The sequence below is a fragment of the Macaca fascicularis genome, chromosome 13 (genome assembly GCF_037993035.2).
Source record: "Macaca fascicularis isolate 582-1 chromosome 13, T2T-MFA8v1.1".
In the NCBI taxonomy this organism is placed as follows: Eukaryota; Metazoa; Chordata; class Mammalia; order Primates; family Cercopithecidae; genus Macaca; species Macaca fascicularis.
In genome coordinates, this window is record NC_088387.1 from 90,076,470 (window position 1) to 90,098,292 (window position 21,823).

General features: G+C 41.4%; 1 protein-coding gene across 6 annotated transcripts in view; it reads right to left on the reverse strand.

Annotated features, from left to right (window-relative positions):
* The window catches only part of SPAST (spastin), a 90,513-nt gene that overhangs the window by 54,589 nt on the left and 14,101 nt on the right, over positions 1–21,823 (reverse strand). The window contains exons 2-4 of one of the 6 annotated variants that reach the window (XM_074012022.1): positions 11,545–11,628; positions 9,519–9,602; positions 413–503 (exon numbers count right to left, since the gene is read on the reverse strand). In XM_074012022.1, the coding sequence (XP_073868123.1) occupies positions 413–503 (91 nt within the window). In that variant the 5' untranslated portion in view covers positions 9,519–9,602; positions 11,545–11,628. Of the gene's footprint in view, positions 1–412; positions 509–9,518; positions 9,603–11,544; positions 11,632–21,823 lie in introns of all 6 variants that reach the window. The other 5 variants (XM_015433825.3, XM_074012021.1, XM_005576169.4 and 2 more) reach the window with 5 other exon arrangements.

Sequence of the window (21,823 nt, forward strand, 5' to 3'; positions counted from 1 at the left end):
GTATATATGAAAATTGATATGCAATAAAAATGGATACATAAAAAATTAAAATGTGTTTTAGAAAACACTATTTCATGAAAAAAATCAGTATAGCTATCATTATAAAAAACACAAAAGCCACAACAGAAAAAAAGATTATTTTAATCACTTCCGGGAATGCACACCTTCATATTTTATAATCTGAAATATCAGAGGTTGCAAAATATGCAAATGAAGCATGTTTAGAATGACTATACCTTGTTGCATGTTTATATACTATGAATGATAGAGGTACTATATTTTCAACATAGCCCTGTGAAAACATGAACAATTAAACCTACCATTATAAAATAAAATCAACATTATCAGGTTAAGTGAGACTCTTACTTTGCATTCAAGCTTTATTATTTTATGTTAGTTAACCTTAACCCACCTGACTGGAGATGTCCATTGCGGCATGCCACGTTAGTACTGTCATTATAGACGTCCGTTTGTGACTTGGAAAATGGCAAAACTGGTTGCATCTTCTCTATGCAACAGAGAAGGTAAAAAAAAACAAAGAAAAAATAAAAAGAAAAAAGATAATGAACAAATAAAATGTGCATGTGAAATGAAAAATTACTCAAGTTGTTACCAGATTGTTACATGATAAAAAGTTTTTGCATTTATATAAAATTATCTTTTAAAATATAATTAGTAAAAACTAAGTCACGAAAATAACAGAAATTAACAAGTGAATGGCTATGTTCAAAATATGCCTCATTCAGGTCAGGTAACCCGAGGCAGTTAGATATCACTATCATCACCAGAAAATAGTTACTGAATATTTAATATGTCCAAAACAAATACCATGGAGATTACTATTGGTCATAGTCTTGCTCTGTCACCCAGGCTGGAGTACAGTGGCACCATCATGGCTCACTGTGGCCTCAACTCCCTGGGCTCAAGTTATCCTCCTTCCTCAGCCCCCTGAGTAGTTGACACTACATACACACACCACTATGTCCAGCTAATTTATTTTTGTAGAGACAGGGTCTCAATATGTTCCACAGACTGGCCTCAAGCTCCTGGCCTTAAGCGATCCTCCCACCTTAACCTCCCAAAGTGCAGGGATTACAGGCATGAGCCACAGTTCCTGGCTCCATGGAGATTAAAAAATGAATCACAGTTTCTACCATTTAGATATGTATTAAATGTAATTGGCAACTTATAATAAAACTGTGTATTTTTAAAAAGACTGCATAGTACAAAAGAAAGATCATTGAAAAAGCTTTACAGAGCAAGTGGGTTATGAACTGGCTAGAATTTGAAAAGATAAAAAGAAAGGAGAGCTGGGCGCAGTGGCTCACGCCTGTAATCCCAGCACTTTGAGAGGCTGAGGGAGGCAGATCACGAGGTCAGGAGATGGAGGCCATCCTGGCTAACACGGTGAAACCCCGTCTCTACTAAAACAAACAAACAAACAAACAAACAATTAGCTGGGCGTGGTGGCACGCACCTGTAGTCCCAGCTACTCGGGAGGCTGAGGCAGGGGAATGACTTGAACCCGGGAGGTGGGTGGAGGTTGCAGTGAGCCGAGATCGCGCCACTGCACTCCAACCTTGGTGACAGAGCGTGACTCTGTATAAAAAAAAAACAAAAAAAACCCACAAAACCAAAAAAAGGACATTTAAGGAAAGGAGAACAGCATTTAAAATAGCACAGAACGAAACTATAAGGGGTGTCTAGGAAATGCCGTATTTGGCCACATTAATACATGTCAGGCAAAAAATAAAAGCAATAAAGCAAAGTCAAATAAGCATACTGTAGTAACTGTATGTACATACAGTACCCTACTGTTTGTTTAAACACACATGTGCACAGTTGTATACAAAAAGATTACCTCTAAAAAGGACCCAGGGAAATTCATAATAACAGCTGCCTCTACGGAGGGGAAATGGGTAGCTGGGGCATAAAATGGGATGGAACTTTTCATACTCAAACTTTTTCAAATTTTGTGACATATGTCTATATTACCTATTTTTTATATTAATCAATTAAAAAGGATTATTTCAACCCTACCACCACATCAGATAACGACAAAAAACCCTCCCAAGATCTGGGTCTCTTTTTTTTTTTTTTCTTTTGAGACGGAGTCTCGCTCTGTCGCCCAGGCTGGAGTGCAGTGGCCGGATCTCAGCTCACTGCAAACTCCGCCTCCGGGTTTACGCCATTCTCCTGCCTCAGCCTCCCGAGTAGCTGGGACTACAGGTGCCCGCCACCTGTCCCGGCTGGTTTTTTGTATTCTTTTAGTAGAGACGGGGTTTCACTATGTTAGCCAGGATGGTCTCCATCTCCTGACCTCGTGATCCGCCTGTCTCGGCCTCCCAAAGTGCTGGGATTACAGGCTTGAGCCACCGCGCCCGGCCAAGATCTGGGTCTCTTAAGTCTAGCAACTGAAGCCCAAGAAGGTAGCAGTTTGATCCCTGCCACTCTACACCACTGCTGCACTCTCTTCAAGTGGAGTACTGTGCTGAATCATAAATGATTCTTTTCTTCAAGTCAATGAATACATGAAAAAATGCAGCACATATATATTAACTCTCTTAAATTTTCACTTCTAAGGTTTGACAAACAGGTACCATGCTTGGTTTATGGTACAACCACACATGCCTTTGGGACAGGTCAAATAGTAGCTACCCTTTCTGCACAAAACACAAAGTACTGCATGGCTTTTGTATCTTAGAACTGGCTGATACAATATACCTTGGAAGTTTTTTTTTTTTTTTTGAACTAGCAGGTTGGTCATCTGATTTTTCTCAATGATAAACTCTTTAAATGACCATGCTGAGACAGAAACCCTTTGTCTTAGCAAAAGCATAAATCAGAAAATACGCTGATTTGTAAATGTAGACATCTGTACATAAACGGTATCAATTAATACTCTCCTCAATGAAATTTAACAAAATGTTCACAGAACCATTCATTATGTAATAAAAAGAAACAAATTATATTCTTAGTTTTTATAGCTAGGAATAAAAAGCTACAGGATTTTTTTTTCATGTACATGGAGTTTAGATTTATATGTGTAGAAACAGACACATACAGTATAACAGTACACTGCTTCTGTGAATCTGCTCCCATTCATTTTTTCTTTTTTTTTTTTCTTGGAGACAGAGTCACAGACACATACAGTATAACAGTACACTGCTTCTGTGAATCTGCTTCAATATTTTTTCTTTTTTTTTTTTTTGGAGACAGAGTCTCACTCTGTCGCCCAGGCTGGAGTGCAGTGGCGCGATCTTGGCTCATTGCAACCCCTGCCTCCCGGGTTCAAGTGATGCTCCTGCCTCAGCCTCCCGAGTAGCTGGGATTACAGGTGCACACCCCCACGCCCAGCTAATTTTTGTATTTTTAGTAGATACGAGGTTTTGCCATGTTGGCCAGACTGGCCTCAAACTCCTGACCTCAAATGATCCGCCCGCCTCGGCCTCCCAAAGTACTGGGATTACAAGCGTGAGCCACCGCGCCCAGCCCCAATTCATTTCTGTTAAAGGACTAATGCTTCTTTTTGGAATGACTAGGGTTGTACAGATTAATCAATGATTTAAATCAAAGCAGTAACCTTGCTTCTTTACCTCCTCACATCCAACCCCCACACAGTCATCTGAGTGATCCACCAGAGAGGAAAATCTTACCACATAACACTCTTCTACTTAAAACCATTTAGTGGCTTCCCATTGCCCACAGATAGAGCTCAAGCTCCTTCCTATGACAAACCAGGCCATCCATGATCTGCCTATATATCTCTTATGCCTCGGCAATCCCAACTTCATGTCTCAACCTGCACCCTCCCCTATTCACCATGCTTTTCTTGCCTTTGAGTATTTGTTCATGCCATCACATCTTCCTGAGATATCTTTTCTCAAATTCTTTTTCTTTTCTTTTTATTTTCTTTGAGACAGGGTCTCACTCTGTCACCCAGACTAGAGTGCAGTGGTGCACTCATGGCTCACTGCTGCCTCAATTTCCTGAGCTCAAGCAATCCTCCTGCCTCAGCCTCCCAAGTAAGTAGCTGGGACTACAGGTGCATACCACCACTCCTGGCTAATTTGTTTTTTCTTTTTTAAATTTAGAGATGGGGTCTCAATACGTTGTCCAGGCTGGTTTCAAACTCCTGGGCTCAAGCAATACACTTGACTCAACCTCCTGAAGTGCTAGGATTACAGGCATGAGCCACTGTGCCCAGCCCTCACATTCTTTCATAATTTTTATTCATTTATCTAAGTGTACACTTTAGGTTTCACTTCTAGGAAGCTTTCTTTTCTTTCTTTAACCAGCTTTGTTACACAAGGAAGCTTTCTTGGCACCTTTTTCACCCTTACAAAATATTTGTAATCCCTATCCTGCAGTGATGACTATTTATGTGTCGTTTCTCCTACTGTATTATGAGGTCCTTAAAGAGAGGACCATTTTATCCAATCTATCAGCAAATCTAGTTGTTCAACCTTCAAGTATAATCATAATCCAACCACTTGTTACCATTTCTCCTGATACTACCCTGGTGCAAGCCTCTATCACTGTTCTCCTAGATGACTGTAACAGTATCTTAATTGCTCTCCCTGGTTCTACCTTTAGAGTCTATAATGCAACACAGCAACCAGAGTGGTCCCTCTAAAATTTAAGTCAGAGTACTTCATTCCTTCCCCAAAAATCTTTTTTTTTTTTGGTTTTGTTTGAGATGGAGTCTTGCTCTGTTGCCCAGGCTGGAGGGCAATGGCACAATCTCAGCTCACCGCAACCTCCGCCACCCGGGTTCAAGTGATTCTCCTGCCTCAGCCGAGTATTTGGGATTACAAGCATGCCCACCACATGCAGCTAATTTTTCTATATTTAGTAAAGACGAGGTTTCACCATGTTGCCCAGGCTGGTCTCGAACTCCTGACCTCAGGTGATCCACCCACCTTGGCCTCCCAAAGAGCTGGGATTACAGGCATGAGCCACCGCACTGCGCTGCTTTCTTAAAAATCTTTATAACTGCTCCCCATTTCACAGGCGGTAAAAGCTTAAGTCCTCATGGTGGCCTTTATAGCCCTGCGTGTTGTGACAATCCCTCCCCCCATGAGTTCTCTGACTTCATCTCTACTATAATCTCCTTGCTGGGACACACTGGCCTCTTTGCTGCTTCACAGACAAATCAGGTACCTTCTCTTAAGGCTTTGTATTGGCTCTTACTTCTCTGTGGACCATCATTGTCCCAGGTATCATCATGGCTAACTCATGGCAACTTCTCACAGAGAAGACCATCCTGTTTAAAACCAAAAACCCAAACCAGGGCCACCTGTAATCCCAGCTACTCAGGAGGATGAGGCAGGATAATCATTTGAACCCAGGAGGCAGAGGTTGCAGTGAGCCAAGATCGTGCCATTGCACTCCAGCCTGGGTGACAGGGTGAGATTCTGTCTCAAAAAAAAAAAAAAAAAAAAAAAAAGGTGACATCAACATATTCCTGTCTTTCAATAACTCAAAAGGTCTGGGAGTGGATATACCTAAGACAGTAAAAATGATCTGTGTACAAATGTGTATTAACAGTAACACATATTTATTATGTGCTGGTTAAAAATTGGAGTTTTTCAGAGATGTGGTGCCACATAGGTATCTAATTAGGATGGAGAATGGGGAGAATGATCCTGGGAATTCCTAATACAGACTGGTTTGAGAGGATGTAGCCTCTCTGTTAAAAATGAGAAAAGAGGCCAAGACGAGCGGATCACGAGGTCAGGAGATCGAGACGATCCTGGCTAACACGGTGAAACCCCGTCTCTACTAAAAAATACAAAAAACTAGCCGGGTAAGGTGGCGGGCACCTGTAGTCCCAGCTACTCGGGAGGCTGAGGCAGGAGAATGGCGTAAACCTGGGAGGCGGAGCTTGCAGTGAGCTGAGATTCGGCCACTGCACTCCAGCCTGGGCGACAGAGTGAGACTCCGTCTCAAAAAAACAAAAAAAAAACAAAAAAAAAAAATAAGAAAAGATCATATATATCATTTATTTTTGGTTTAATGATAGTGAACCTTAGAGCAAAGCTTAACTGTAAAACCTACAATAGATTAAAAGTTAATTTTGATGTCAGCAAATTGGTATAACTGGCTGTTATTTATATATATATACACATATATATATATTTTTAACATAGCTTCATTTAACATTCATTTATTAAGGCCCTACTCTGTTTCAGGTACAATGCCAAGGGTTATACACAACTTATTAACTCAGTAAATATTTATTTGGTAACTAGCATGTGCTAGACACTGTTGTAGGCACCTGGGATATAGATAAAGATCCCTCCTCCATAAAGTTTACATTCTAACAGGGAGAAGATAGATAGTAGATAACAAACATAAAAAATAAGTTACACAGTTTATTAGAAGGTGATAAATACATGGGAAAAAAATAAGTGAAACACAGTAAGGAGGATTAGGAGTGGACAAGAGGTGGTTTGGTTTTTTTTGTTTGTTTTGAGATGAAGTCTCACTCTGCCACCCAGGCTGGAGTGCAGTGGCATGGTCTCTGCTTATTGCAACCTCTGCCTCCCAGGCTCAAGCAATTCTCCTGCCTCAACCTCCCGAGTAGGCAAGATTACAGGCACCTGCCACCATGCCTGGCTATTTTTTGTATTTTTAGTAGAGGCGAGTTTTCACCATGTTGCCCAGGCGCCCAGGATTGTCTTGAACTCCTGACCTCAAGTGATCTGCTCGCCTCAGTCTCCCAAAGTGTTGGGATTACAGGTATGAGTGACAGTGCCTGGCCTTTTTGAATTTTTTTTGAGATGCAGTCTCTCTATGTCACCCAGTCTAGAGTGCAGTGGTGCCATCTTGGCTCACTGCAACCTCCACCTCCTGAGTTCAAGCCATTGTCCTGACTCAGCCTCCTGAGTAGCTGGGATTACAGATGCACACCACCAGCCTGGCTAATTTTTTGTATTTTTAGTAGAGACGAGGTTTCACCACGTTACCAGACTGGTCTTGAAAGCCTGACCTCAGATGACCTGTCCGCCTTGGCCTCCCAAAGTGCTGGGATTACAGGTGTGAGCCACCACGCCCAGCCGATGTCACCTTTCCCATCTACCACTCCTCGCTTTTAAAGTAAGATATTTCATAAATAGGCACATAGCATTTTTGAGGGTGAAAACAGATACCAACTTTAAAATATCCAAAATATTAAACCTTTAAATGCCTAGTTTCATATTACATATCTTCTTTTTGTTCTCTACTAACACAAATAAGAAAGTACAAAGTCACACTCAAAGATGAGTCTCTAATTGATAAGATATTAATACTTCTAATGTCCTATATCACAACATCAAACAAAACATAAAAACCAACTCTTATTCACTTTGAAAGATAGTACAAAATGCTCCAAAATCAAATTTATTCTGTATGATATACATAATACTTTATATATACACTGAAGAGCTTTAAAGATAAAACATGTAGAAAGTACCAATAAGAACCATCAATTATTTTACTGCAAGAAACTTTAATACACTATTTAATTATATTTGACACAGTAATAACCTCCATTTAGAAAGGAAGAAGGCAAGTCCTGTCAGCCACAGAAGCCAGGGAACACTACCTTGTTATTCATTTGAAAGCAGTAACGGCTGCTTTTTTAACTATGTGGGGCAAAAACCCCACAAACACAATGACCATATAGCAGTAAATGAATGAAAGAATGAATAAAATGTGTATGTATGTGTGTATGAATATATCTTTCTACCTAAGCAAAGGAAGTGATTACTGTCAGGTAAACAGATGAATAGAAACCAACATTTTTAAAGCACTTACTACTATGGTTTAGGTTCCTTTAATAATTCAATGGTCAGAAATATGAAATATTATTATTAGCTAATAATATTAGCTTCAGCTGGGCATGGTGGCTCATGCCTATAATCCCAGCACTTTAGGAGGCTGAGGTGGACGGATCACTTGAAGTCAGATGTTCGACACCAGCCTTGCCAACATGGTGAAACAAACCCTGTCCCTACTAAAAATACAAAAATTAGGCATGGTGGTGGGCGCCTATAATCCCAGCTGCTCGGGAAACTGAGTCATGAGAATAGCTTGAATCCGGGAGGTGGAGGGTGCATTGAGCCAGGATTGCATCACTACACTTCAGCCTGGGCAACAGAGCAAGACTCCATCTCAAATAATAATAATAATAGTAGTTTCATATTACAAATTAGATAAAAAAGACTCAAACATGCATAATAACTTACCCCAAGTCACAGGGCTACAAATAAATAAGATTTACCTGCTTACCAAGTATCTACTGTTTCTATCCACCAATGTATGGTAGAGCTACTCATATGTAGTGGGTTTTGTTCTACTTTTTTTTGAGTGGTAGATTTAACTTATTAATATATTTTTAAAACCTACACCATCAAACAGAAGACAAGTGAAAGTTTCTATTACAGTTGATGAATGCTGAAAGAATGACAGAATTAAAACATCACTGGGCATCAGTCATAGTTAACTGTTGCTAACCTCCCAAGATGGAACAACTAATGATGAATACACACAAACACAACCACCTAGTAAGTAGTCTTATCATTAAAAAATAAAAATTAACTTTCAATGTGATCAAGGCTCTATACCCAACTATCAGTTAACAGGGGGAGGAAAGAAGAACATGTTAAAAGATACCACAAAGATGCATGCAGCAAAAGTCAGACTGTAGGAAATACTACGTGACAAAGACCTGGTTACATCAACAAATAAATTGGAAGAAAATGAAAAACAGATGCACGTGAACACTAAAACAGACATAAGGATCTTTTTAAGATCCTGATTCAAACAAATTATTAAAAAGAGTAAAAATTATTAAATTTTGAGAAAATGAGAAATTTGGAAATAGCATTTTTGGGGGGGGCAGTTTTGTGGATAATGTTAAAAGAAACGTGGAATTACCTTTTAGGTGCGATAATGGTATTTCAGTGATTTTATTTTGAAGTCCTTATCTTTTACAGGTATAACATGAAATATTTATAAATGGAAAAAAGTCAAGAATTTGTTTCAAAATAATATGTAGTGGGGGGACAGTGAGCTGGGAAGTCAAGTGAAGATGGCAGACTTTTTCTGTAAAGGGCCAGACAGTAAATATTTTAGGTTTTGAGGGCAGTGTCAGCTCTGTATCAACTACTCAATTCTGTCACCATAGCATGAAAGCCATAGACAATACCTAAAGAAAAGGAATGGCTGTGTGCCAATAAAACCTTACGTATAATAATAGGCAGTGAGCTGGGTTGGCCCATCAGCTGCAGTTTGCTAGCCCTTGGTATGAATAAATCAAGACTGACAGTGAGGTGATAATTATCAAAGCTGAGAGAATAATAATTAGAAATTCATTATGCTCTTCTGTTTTTGTATATGTTACACATTTTCTTTACGTTAAAAAGCCTGGACCACATTTTCAATCACTGATTTCTTTCTTTCTATAATTAAAGTTTCATTGAACACACATTTCCAATACATCTCACATCAAATTATACATTAATTGATACCTAGAAGTTGTAAGCGGTCCTTGGCCATAACCAAATTAGTCATCATTTTAGCTTGAAGGCGTCTAGCTCTTTCACACTGTTCACCTGAAAGAAAAAAATTAATTAAAATATCTACATTTCCTAACTAATATTGTTTCAAGACAAATCATCACCCAAACTATTTTCATGGGGAGTCACAGTCTTTACACAGAAATTTTTTTTTTTTTTTTTTAAAAACAAGAAAATATATACTGAAAAGAAAGAGAACAGAAGAAATTTTGAAAATACTATCTTCAGGCCAGGTGTCGTGGCTCACTTCTGTAATCCCAGCACTCTGGGCAGTCAAAGCAGGAGAATCACTTGAGCCCAGGAGTTCAAGACCAGCCTGGGCAACATAATGAGACCTGATCTCTACTTAAAAACAAAAACAATTAGCCGAGCATGGGAGGGTGAGGTGGCAGGATCACTTCAGCTCTAGGAGGTGGATGGTGCAGTGACAGGTGACCACATCACAACATTCCAGCCTGGGCAACAGACTGAGACCCCGTCTCAAAAAATATATATAATAGCTACAAAAAAAAAAAAAAAAAGTTACAGTTTCTCATGATGGCTTCCAACCTACTGTAATATTTCATACATTTCAGGTCTATTTCATGGAGTCTGAAACATTTTTTCCCTATATTTCAAATTCTTTGAAATTGGGATCCGTTTTACAACCAATGCTAACTTACTAATGCTATCCACCAGGTTGCAGTCATAACACAGTTTTTTCATTGCCCATGTCTGCACCAATTTGGTCACAGATATTAACACTGTTGTTATATCTATGTCTAAATAAAACGAAAACAGCCACTTCAACAAGATTAAAATTCAAATTCTAAGCGATGAAAAGAGCATATATCATACGTTGTTTTTTACTCTTACTGGTATAATACAAAGCATTTTTAATTCAACGAAATACTGTTTTTCTTTTCTTTCTTTTTGAGACAAGAGTTGCACTCTTGTTGCCCAGGCTGGAGGGCAAAGGCAATATCGGCTCACTGCAACCTCTGCCTCCCCGTTCCAAGCGATTCTCTTGCTTCAGCCTCCCGAGTAGCTGGGATTACAGGCGTGCGACACCACGCCCGCCTAATTTTGTATTTTTAGTAGACACAGGGTTTCTCCATGTTGATCAGGTTGGTCTCGAACTCCCGACTCCAGGTGATTCACCCGCCTTGGCCTCCCAGAGTGCTGGGATTACAGGTGTGAGGGCACTGCGCCCGGCCCAAATACTTTTATTAAGATAAACACAATCTGGCTGGGTGCAGTGGTTCATGCCTCTAATCCCAGCACTTTGCAAAGCTGAGGCAGGAGGATCACTTGAGGCCAGAAGTTTGAGACCAGCCATGGAAACACAGTGAGACCCGTCTCTACAAAAAAAAAATTTTTTTAATTAGCTAAGTGTGGCCGGGCACAGTGGCTCACGCCTGTAATCCCAGCACTTTGGGAGGCTGAGGTGGGCAGATCACTTGAGATCAGGAGTTTGAGATCAGCCTGGCCAACATGGCAAAACCCCATCTCCACTAAAAATACAAAAGTTAGCTGGGCACGGTGGCACGCACCTACAATCCCAGCTACTCGGGAGGCTCAGGCAGGAAAATCACCTGAATCCGGGAGGTGGAGGCTGCAGTGAGCCGAGACTGCACCATTGCACTCCAGCCTGGGCAACAGAGTGAGACTCCGTCTCAAAATAATAATAATAATAATAATAATAATAATAATGATGAGCTAAGTGTGGTAGTATGTGCCTGTGGTCCCAGCTACATGGGAAGCAGAGGCAGGAGGATCACTGGATCACTTGAGCCCAGAAGTTTGAGGTTGCAGTGAGATATGATCACATCACTGCACTCTGGCCTGGGTAACGGAGGCAAGACCCTGTCTCAAAAAAAAAAAAGAAAGAAAGAAAGAAAAGAAAGAAAAATAAATACATAAATAAATAGGTCTGAAATCTGGACGATCATGTGAATATATTATAATTTGGAATGGCTATAAACAAATATAATCTTACCTTGTCCTGTAACTATAACAGCTATTCCTTTTTCCAGTTCTTCAATACCTTTCTTATACCATCCCACAGCTTGCTCCTTCTGTCCTGCTTTAAAATAAAAAATTATTTGCATAGATTGTATGAAGAGTACACTAAATATTGCAAAGCATACTGTTGAGAGATAATACATAAAAAATAGGGTTGTAGACAAGTAAGTCTAAGAAACATTACTATATAACTTCTTAGTATTTTTATCATTGTAATGTGTACATGTAACTCCAATATGGGGAATATGGTCATGATGTTTATCAACATTTTAGGGCCGTGAGTCCTTTTTTGCTTATCACCTCATGGTATTGATCCTTATAATCACTAAAATGCTGTATTAGAGAAAGACATTTTATTTAGGAATTTTTAAGTATATATACTTTTGAAAAATACAAGTATGATTTCAATAACAATGAAACAAAAAGCATTGTTCAATCATATTCAAGTCTGATATAATGTGTTCATTGTTGGGTGCCTCTTCTCTAGAGTAAGTTTTTATTTAACAATTGATTGCATCATGAAAACTGGTATATGAGATTACAAGTGTGGCATTTAGTAACACATTTCTATTTTCTTTGAACCCAACAACTAGTTTAAAACATTAATTCCTGACACAAGTTTTAAAAGGACCTAAAAACTCAGCATAATCAAAAAGTATATAGAATAACTTCTGTAAAGTGATCGTTATACTCAAATCACATTATATTTGAAAATTAACTTTAATTTTTGTTTTATTTCTATTATTTTTGACCATTTGTCTGAATGAAAATTGGTTTCTTAGTCTTTCTTTTCTTTTCTTTTTTTGAGACAGTCTCGCTCTGCCGCCCAGGCTGGAGTGCAGTGGCGCAATCCTGACTCATTGCAACCTCCACCTCCCAGGTTCAAGCGATTCTGCTGTCTCAGCCTCCGGAGTAGCTGGGGTTACAGGTGTGTGCCACCACACCCGGCTAATTTTTGTAATTTTAATATAGAGGCGGGGTTTTCACCATGTTGGCCAGGCTGATCTTGAACTGACATCAGGTGATCCACCCGCCTTGGCCTCTCAAAATGCTCGGATTACAGAGGTGAGCCACTACACCTGGCCTCATTTTTTTAAAAACAGTCTTGCTGTCACCCACAATGGAGTGCAGGGGCATGATCCTAGCTCACTGCACCCTCCAACTCCGGGACTCAAGTGATCGATCCTCTTCCCTTGACCTTCCGAGTAGCTAAGACTACAGGCATGTGCCACCACACTTAGCTAATTTTTGTGTATTTCTTTTGTAGAGATAGGGTCCTGCCATGTTGCCCAGGCTGGTCTTGAGCCTACCTAGGCTCAAGTAATCCTCCTGCCCTGGTCTCCCAAAGTGCTAGGATTACATGCTTGAGTGACCACACCTGGCCTCATGTCCCCATTTAATCAAACAAAAATTTCCATACTATTCCTTATTATTATTTGAAATTTCAAAATCAATATATTACAATGACTCTTGATAAAACAGATGAAGTCTATTTGTTTGTTTGTGTGTTTGAGATGGAGTCTCGCTCTGTAGCCCAGGCTGGAGTGCAGTGGTGCGATCTTTGCTCACTGCAACCTCTGACTCCCTGGTTCAAGCAATTCTCCTGCCTCAGCCTCCCGAGGAGCTGGGGTTACAGGCACATGCCACCACGCCTAGCTAATTTTTGTATTTTTAGTAGAGATGGGGTTTCACCATGTTGGCCAGAATGGTCTCGATCTCCTAACCTTGTGATCTGCCCGCCTCAGTCTTCCAAAGTGCTGGGATTACAGGCATGCGCCACCGCGCCTGGCCAGATGAAATCTTATAAACACCACACAAAGTGCCTAAGAAATGCTGTCTCCTTATGAATATGTACTACCTCCCCCATTCTTCTGTTTCCTCATCCTGAAAATAAATAACCAGATGCACCCCCTTAAACAGGTCAATTTCATACCGTGCCTGGCTGACAGTAGGTGCTCAATAAGTACTTGATTAAGGACATGTAAAGAAAAGTTTATGAAGACCGGCACACTTGGCTCACACCTGTAATTCCAGCACTTTGGGAGGCCAAGGCAGGAGGATTGCTTGAGCCCAGGAGCTCAAGTCCAGCCTGGGCAACAAGGTGAGACTTTATCTCTACCAAAAAATTTAAAAATTAAGCAGGATTGGGGTACACATCTGTGGTCCCGTCTACTTGAGAGACTGAGGAGACAGATCACTTGAGCTGGAGAGGTAGAGGTTGCAGTGAGATGTGATTGCACCATTGCACTCTAACCTGAGCAACAGAGCAAGACCCTGTGTCAAAAAAAAAAAAAAAAAAAGAAAAGAAAAAATAAATTATTAAGAATTTGTTATAATTAACTAAAATTACTTGGATGCTCTCCTTCCTGTTTTCCATAAAGAAAATGCCTGTTTACATGTTTACATGTATTTTTGCTTTTTTTAATTTGAAAAAGGGAAAATTACAGAAAATAGTGCAATAGCATTTGTATTCTGAGTGGCAACAAAAGTGGTAACAATGCCATATTTGGTTTAAAATTTTAAAAACAAAGTGAGTACAATGTAACAGATTGAAAGAAGTTCCTTTTTTAGTGCCTCTTCCCATTTCCCATGCTCCTTTTTTTTTTTTTTTTTTTTTTTTTTTTTTTGAGACAGAGTCTCACTCTGTCGCCAGGCTGGAGTGCAGTGGCGCGATCTCAGCTTACTGCAACCTCCAACTCTCTGGTTCAAGCAATTCTCCTGCCTCAGCCTCCCAAGTAGCTGGGATTACAGGCATGCACACCCAGCTAATTTTTGTATTTTTTTTTAGTAGAGACGGGGTTTCACCATGTTGGCCAGAATGGTCTCGATCTCCTGACCTCATGATCTGCCCGCCTCAGCCTCCCAAAGTGCTGGGATTACAGGCGTAAGCCACCGTGCCGGGCTACTCCTCTTCTAAGAAACCTCTATCAAGAATTCAGTGCATATCTTTCTAGTATATGTTATTTATTGTCCCTATCTAAATTAGTGTAATTTTTTAAATTTATGTTTCTTTTGAGATCTAGCTATGTTGCTACATAGAGATCTGGTTCATTCATTTTGACTTCTGTACACCAACCTGTATCATCCTGTAACTTATAATTTATTCAACTATTTTTCCTTTTCTTTTTTTTTTTTGGAGATAGTCTCACTCTATCGCCCAGGCTGGAGTACAGTGGCATGATCTCGGCTCACTACAACCTCCATTTCCTAGGCTCAAGTGATGCTTGTGCCTCAGCCTCCCAAGTAGCTGGGATTACAGGTGTGCGCCACCACACCTGCCTAATTTTTTGTATTTTTAAGTAGAGATGGGGTTTCGCCATGTTTGGCAGGCTGGACTCAAACTCCCGACCTCAGGTGATCCACTCGCCCCAGCCTCCCAAAGTGCCAGGATTACAGGCATAAGCCACCACACCCAGCCTCAACCATTTTTTCTATTATTAAGATATTGAGGTTGTTTCAAGTTTTTTAATGTTTCATACAATGCTGTAACATTCTTCTACCTGTCCCCTAATGTATACCTGCTTCCCCTAATGGACCAGTTTAAGATACATACTTAAGAAATAAAAAAGCCGGGCGCGGTGGCTCAAGCCTGTAATCCCAGCACTTTGGGAGGCCGAGGCGGGCGGATCACAAGGTCAGGAGATCGAGACCACAGTGAAACCCCGTCTCTACTAAAAATACAAAAAATTAGCCGGGCGCGGTGGCAGGCGCCTGTAGTCCTAGCTACTCAGGAGGCTGAGGCAGGAGAATGGCGTGAACCCAGGAGGCGGAGCTTGCAGTGAGCCGAGATCGCGCCACTGCACTCTAGCCTGGGCAACAGCGTGAGACTCCGTCTCAAAAAAAAAAAAAAAAAAAAAAAAAAAAAAAAGAAATAAAAGTAGGCCGGGCACGGTGGCTCACGCCTGTAATCCCAGCACTTTAGGAGGCTGAGGCAGGCGGATCATGAGGTCAGGAGATAGAGACCATCCTGGCTAACAAGGTAAAACCCTGTCTCTGCTAAAAATACAAAAACCAAATTAGCCAGGCATGGTGGCGGGTGCCTGTAGCCCCAGCTACTAAGGAGGCTGAGGCAGGAGAATGGTGTGAACCCGGGAGGTGGAGCTTACAGTGAGCCAAGACTGTGCCACTATACTCCAGCCTGGGCAACAGAGCGAGACTCTGTCTCAAAAAAAAAAAAAAAAAGGAAATAAAAGTAATGAGTCATAGTTTGTCATATTTTCTCTATTCACCAGAAATCCACAAACTGCTTTTTAAGATTACTTATTCCAGCTAGGCACAGTGGGTCATGCCTGTAATTCTAGCACTTTTGGAAGGCCCAGGCGGGTGGATCACCTGTGGTCAGGAGATGAAGACCAGCCTGGAAAACATGGTGAAGCTCTACCTCTACTAAAAATACAAAAATTAGCCAGGCATGGGGGCATGAGTCTACAGTGCCAGCTACTTGGGAGGCTGAGGCAGAAGAATCACTTGAACCCGAGAGGCAGAGGTTTCAGTGAGCCAAGATCATGCCACTGCATCCAGCCTGGTCAACAGAGCATGACTTCATCTCAAAACAATTAATAAATAAATAATTAAAATATATATATATATATATATAGTAGGTAGAGTCAAATATAAGTTTTGCCAAATAATTGAGAGATAATTGACAAATAGGAGTATAAAAAGATGCTCAACATCATTAGTTGTTAGGGAAGCACAAATTAAAACCACAAGATACAACAATGCACCCAATTTTGAATGACAAAAAAAAGAAAAGAACATAAAAATACCAAAATACTACAAGATAAAGGATAATGGACCTTTCATATGTTTGCTGGTAGGAAAAAAATGGCACCCAGTTGGAAAAAGAGTTTGGTAGTTTCTTATTATATTAAACATATATTTACCATATGAGTCAACAATCCCTTCTTCTACATATTTACCCGGAAAAATACAAACTTCCAAGACCTGTACATGAATTTATAGTACCTTTATTTATAAGAGTTAAAAACAGGAGGATGGGCATGGTGGCTCACACCTGTAATCCCAGCACTTCGGGAGGCCAAGGAGGGCGGATCACTTGAGATCAGGAGTTCAAGACCAGCCTGGCCAATATGGTGAAACCCTATCTCTACTAAAAAAATACAAAAATTAGCTGGGCGTGGTGGCGGGCTGGAGTGCAATGGCGCAATTGCAGCTCACCACAACCTCCGCCTCATGGGTTCAAGCAATTCTCCTGCCTCAGCCTCCCAAGTAGCTGGGATTAAAGGCACGTGCCACCATGCCTGGCTAATTTTGTATTTTTAGTAGAGACAGGTTTCTCCATGTTGATCAGGCTGGTCTAGAACTCCCGATCTCAGGTGATGCACCCGCCTCGGCCTCCCAAAGTGCTGGGGATTACAGGCGTGAGCCGCCGTGCCCTGCAGATCTGATTTTTAAAAAGCATGATATTCCAACATTTAATGTATAAGAATATCCATCTGGGCTTGGATTATAACATCAGAACTAAAATTCTGATCACCACAGTAAGATTAGAAGAGAGCTAGAGCCAGGCGCGGTGGCTCACGCCTGTAATCCCAGCACTCTGGGAGGTTGAGGCAGGGGGATCACCTGCGGTCAGGAGTTCAAGACCAGCCTGGCCAACATGGTGAAACGTAATCTCTACTAAAAATACAAAAATTAGCTGGGCTTGGTGGTAGGCGCCTGTAATCCCAGCTATTTGGGAGGCTGAGGCAGGAGACTTGCTTAACCCAGGAGGCACAGGTTGCAGTGAGTGGAGATCGTGCCATTGCACTCCAGCCTAGGTGACAGAGGGAGACTCTGCCTCAAAAAAAAAAAAAAAAGGCTGGGCGCAGTGGCTCACGCCTGTAATCTCAGCACTTTGCAAGGCCGAGGTGGGTGGATCACCCAAGGTTGGGAGTTCAAGACCAGCCTGACCAACATGAAGAAACCCCGTCTCTACTAAAAATACAAAAATTAGCTGGGTATGGTGGCACATGCCTGTAACCCCAGCTACTCGGGAGGCTGAGGCAGGAGAATCACTTGAACCCAGGAGGCAGAGGTTTCGGTGAGCCGAGATCAAGCCATTGCACTGCAGCCTGGGCAATAAGAGCAAAACTCCATCTCAAAAAAAAAAAAAAAAGAGAAAAGTAGGAAAAAAAAGTTTTAAAAACATCTGTTTGAAGGGATTAGTGAGTTTCCAACACAATGAAAATTACTAAAATTTAGAAAGGAGGGACCATATCAAGCCCATTAAGATGGTTATTATTATTATTTTTTAAATTATCAAAATAAAAAAAGGAGAGAAGCCAGCAGAGATGAGCCCAGCATTTGGAGCACTTTTCTTTTCTTTTTTATTTATTTTCTTTTAGACAGAGTCTCACTCTGTCACCCAGGCCAGAGTGCAATGGTATGATCTCAGCTCACTGCAACCTCTGACTCCCAGGTTCAAGCGATTCTCCTGCCTCAGCCTCCTGAGTAGCTGGGAGTACAGGCACACGCCACCACGCCCAGCTAATTTTTGTATTTTTAGTAGAGACGGGGTTTCACCATGTTAGCCAGGATGGTCTCAATCTCCTGACCTCGTCTACTTGAAGTGATTACGAACTCTCAAAGTGGTAGAGAAACTAAGCAGAGCTTTTAGCAGACTCATGGAACAAAACAGAAAAAACGTGAATTTCAGAGCATGCCCAGGAGGAGAAGCTGTGGCAAAAAATTTTGGCTGGGACCCTGAATGAATGAACAGTTAAGAACTGAGCCACGGCCGGGTGCAGTGGCTCACGCCTGGAATCCCAGCACTTTGGGAGGCCGAGGCACGCGGATCACAAGGTCAGAAGATCGAGACCATCCTGGCTAACACCATGAAACCCCATCTCTACTAAAAACACACAAAAAAATTAGCCAGGTGTGGTGGCATGTGCCTGTAGTCCTAGCTACTCTGGAGGCTGAGGCAGGAGAATCGCTTGAACCCAGGAGGCAGAGGTTGCAATGAGCTGGGATCGTGCCACTGCACTGCAGCTTGGGCAACACAGAGAGACTCCATCTCAAAAAAAAAATAATTAATTAATTAAAAAAAAGAACTGAGCCAGACGGTAAAGAACTGAAACACATATTCAAATTATTTCAATCTCTTAATGTAGGGGTTGGCAAACTACAGCCCATAACTTACACTGATTACCCTTTAGATACATTTATAGCAGAAAATCAAATCTTCCTGTGGTCTCCAGTGCAAAAAAGGCCTCCAAAATCCTTTAACATTAGCTCCCAACAGTTCCTAGTTTCTCCCACACATTTCTCTTTTAACTCTACGACCCCGAGTAATACTCAAATTCAACCGAGACTACATCAAATCAAGGAAGAATTTGGGTGGCAGAAACAACCACTTGTAGTTTAAATTATTAGCCAACAGTGTAACTACATTATCTAAGGCATGCCTTAGCAAATTACGGACCAAGATTAAATCTAGTAAGTGGCATATTTTTGTACATAAAGTTTTACTAGGTCAAACTCACCATATGACAGGGTTGAGCAGTTATGATGCAGAGCTTAAAATGTTTACAAAATTGATAAACATAAAAACAACCCAATTTAAAAAATGGGAAGGCCGGGCGCGGTGGCTCAAGTCTGTAATCCCAGCACTTTGGGAGGCCGAGACGGGCGGATCACGAGGTCAGGAGATCGAGACCATCCTGGCTAACACAATGAAACCCCGTCTCCACTAAAAATACACAAAAATTAGCCGGGCGTGGTGGCGGCGCCTGTAGTCCCAGCTACTCGGGAGGCTGAGGCAGGAGAATGGCGGGAACCCGGGAGGCGGAGCTTGCAGTGAGCCGAGATCGCGCCACTGCACTCCAGCCTGGGCGACAGAGCGAGACTCCGCCTCAAAAAAAAAAAAAAAAAATGGGAAAAGAACATTAATAGACATTTTTCCAAAGAAGATACACAAATGGTACATAAGTACATGACAAAATGCTCAACATCATAAGTCATTAGAAAAATGCAAATCAAAATCATAACGAGATACCACTTCGTACCCTTTAGGATGACTATTATTTTAAAAAATGAAAAATAACAAATGTGGAGAAATTGGAACCATTTTACACTGCTGGTGGGAATGCGAAATGGTGCAGCCCCTATGGAAAACAGTTTGGCAGTTCTTCAAAAATGTAAAAACAAAGTTACCGTACAATCCAGTAATTCTACTCCTAGGTATATATTCAAAAGTACTGAAACCCAGGACTCAAACAGATATTTACACCAATGTTCACAGCCACATTATTCACAATAGATGGAAACAGTCCAAACACCCATTAATAAAAAACGTGGGCCGCACACAGTGGCTCACGCCAAGTTGAGTGGACTGACCGCGCCCAGGAGTTAGAGATGGTGAACCACAGGGTGAAACCCCATCTCTACAAAAAATATAAAAATTAGCCGGGCATGGTGGTGCACGCCTGTGGTCCCAGCTACTTGGGAGGCTGAGGTGGGAGGACTGCTTGAGTCCAGGAAGAGGAGGCTGCAGCGAGTAGAGATTGTACTACTGCACTCTAGCCTGGGTGACAGAGCAAGACCCAACGTCAGAAAAAAAAAGGCGGGCGTGGGGTAGTGGGTATACGTGAGTTGGAAAAAAACAAAAAAAACACTTTTTTTTTTTTTTTAGAATGGGTCTCGCTCTGTCACCCATGCTAGAGAGCAGTGGTATGATCTCACTGCAACCTCTGCCTCCCAGGCTTAAGCGATTCTCCCACTTCAGCCTCTTGAATAGCTGGGACCACAGGTGAGCACTATCACACCTGGCTAATTCCTTTTTTAAAGACTGGGTCTCACTATATTGCCCAGGCTGGTCCTGAATTCCCGGGCTGAAGTGATACTCCCACTTCAGCCTCCCAAAATGTTGGGATTACAGGCATGAGCCACCACACCCAGTCTAAAAAACACAGTTCTAATCAGTGATATCCCCCTTTGCTTTACTATATTCCTCTATTAGCCACTTATGAGGTTTTGCAGATTGTAGAGAGGTGGAGCATGGTGGTTCACACCTGTAATCTCAACACTTCAGGAGGCTGAGGTGGGCGGGCCACTTGAGCCCAGGAGTTCAAGATCAGCCTGCGCAACATGGTGAAACCCCATCTATACCAAAATAAAAACTAGCCAGGTGTGGTGACATGCACCTGTAGTCCCAGCTACTTGAGGGGCTGAATGGGAGCAGGAGATTGAGGCTGCAATGAGCCATGTTCTTACCACTTCACTCCAACCTGGGTGACAAAAACAAACAAACTGAAAAAATACAAGGAAGATCAAATATATTGAAATGAAAAAAATTCCAAAATATGGTAAGTGAAAAAGATTGCAAATTGTTTTGCATATTTTTTCTCTGATGAATATTTATGTTTATATAACTACAAAAAGTTAAGAAACTTATTAGTAACCATTTCCCTTACGGCAAGGTTAAGGAAGATTTTCACCTTCTATACTTGTGCACTATTTTACTTTATTTTTTAGAGACAGGGTCTCACTGTCACCCAACCTGGAGTGCAGTGCCATCATCATAGCTCACTGAAACCTTGAAATTCTGGGCTCAAGCAATCCTTTCACTTCAGCGTTCTGAGTAGCTGGGACTAGAGACATGCACCACTACACTGGGCTAATATTTTTTAATTGTTTGCAGAAATGGGGCCAGGCACGGTGGTCCACACCTGTAATTGTAGCACTTTGGGAGGCTGAGACGGGTATATCACTTGAGACTAGGCGTTCGAGACCAGCCTGGCCACCTTGGTGAAATCCCATCTCTACCAAAAAATATAAAAATTAGCCAGATATGGTGGCACATGCCTGTAATCCCAAGCTACTCAGAAGGCTGAGGCACGAGAATCGCTTGAACCTGGGAGGTGAAGGTTGCAGTGAAAAAAGAAATGGGGTCTTGCATACCCAGGCTAGTCTCGAACTCCCAGCCTCAAGTGATCCTCCCGCCTCAACTTCCGAAAGTGCTGGGATTACAAGTGTGACCCACTGCACCTGGACTGCGTTATTTTTAGTATGTGTTACTGTAGAAACAACAGAAATGCTAATATTCATCTTTAAATAGAGAGAAGAGAGAAGCATAACAGATTAACTTGCAAATTATCTACTGTATATTTTCTTTCACATATTAGTGAGACCCAGATTGCCACAAGAAGGGTCAAAACATGGGTAGCTTGGGGTAGAGTGAGAGGACATGTGTTTGCAAGTATGTGAGTTAGAAGGCAATGATTTAAGTCTTTGTTCCATCATTTAAT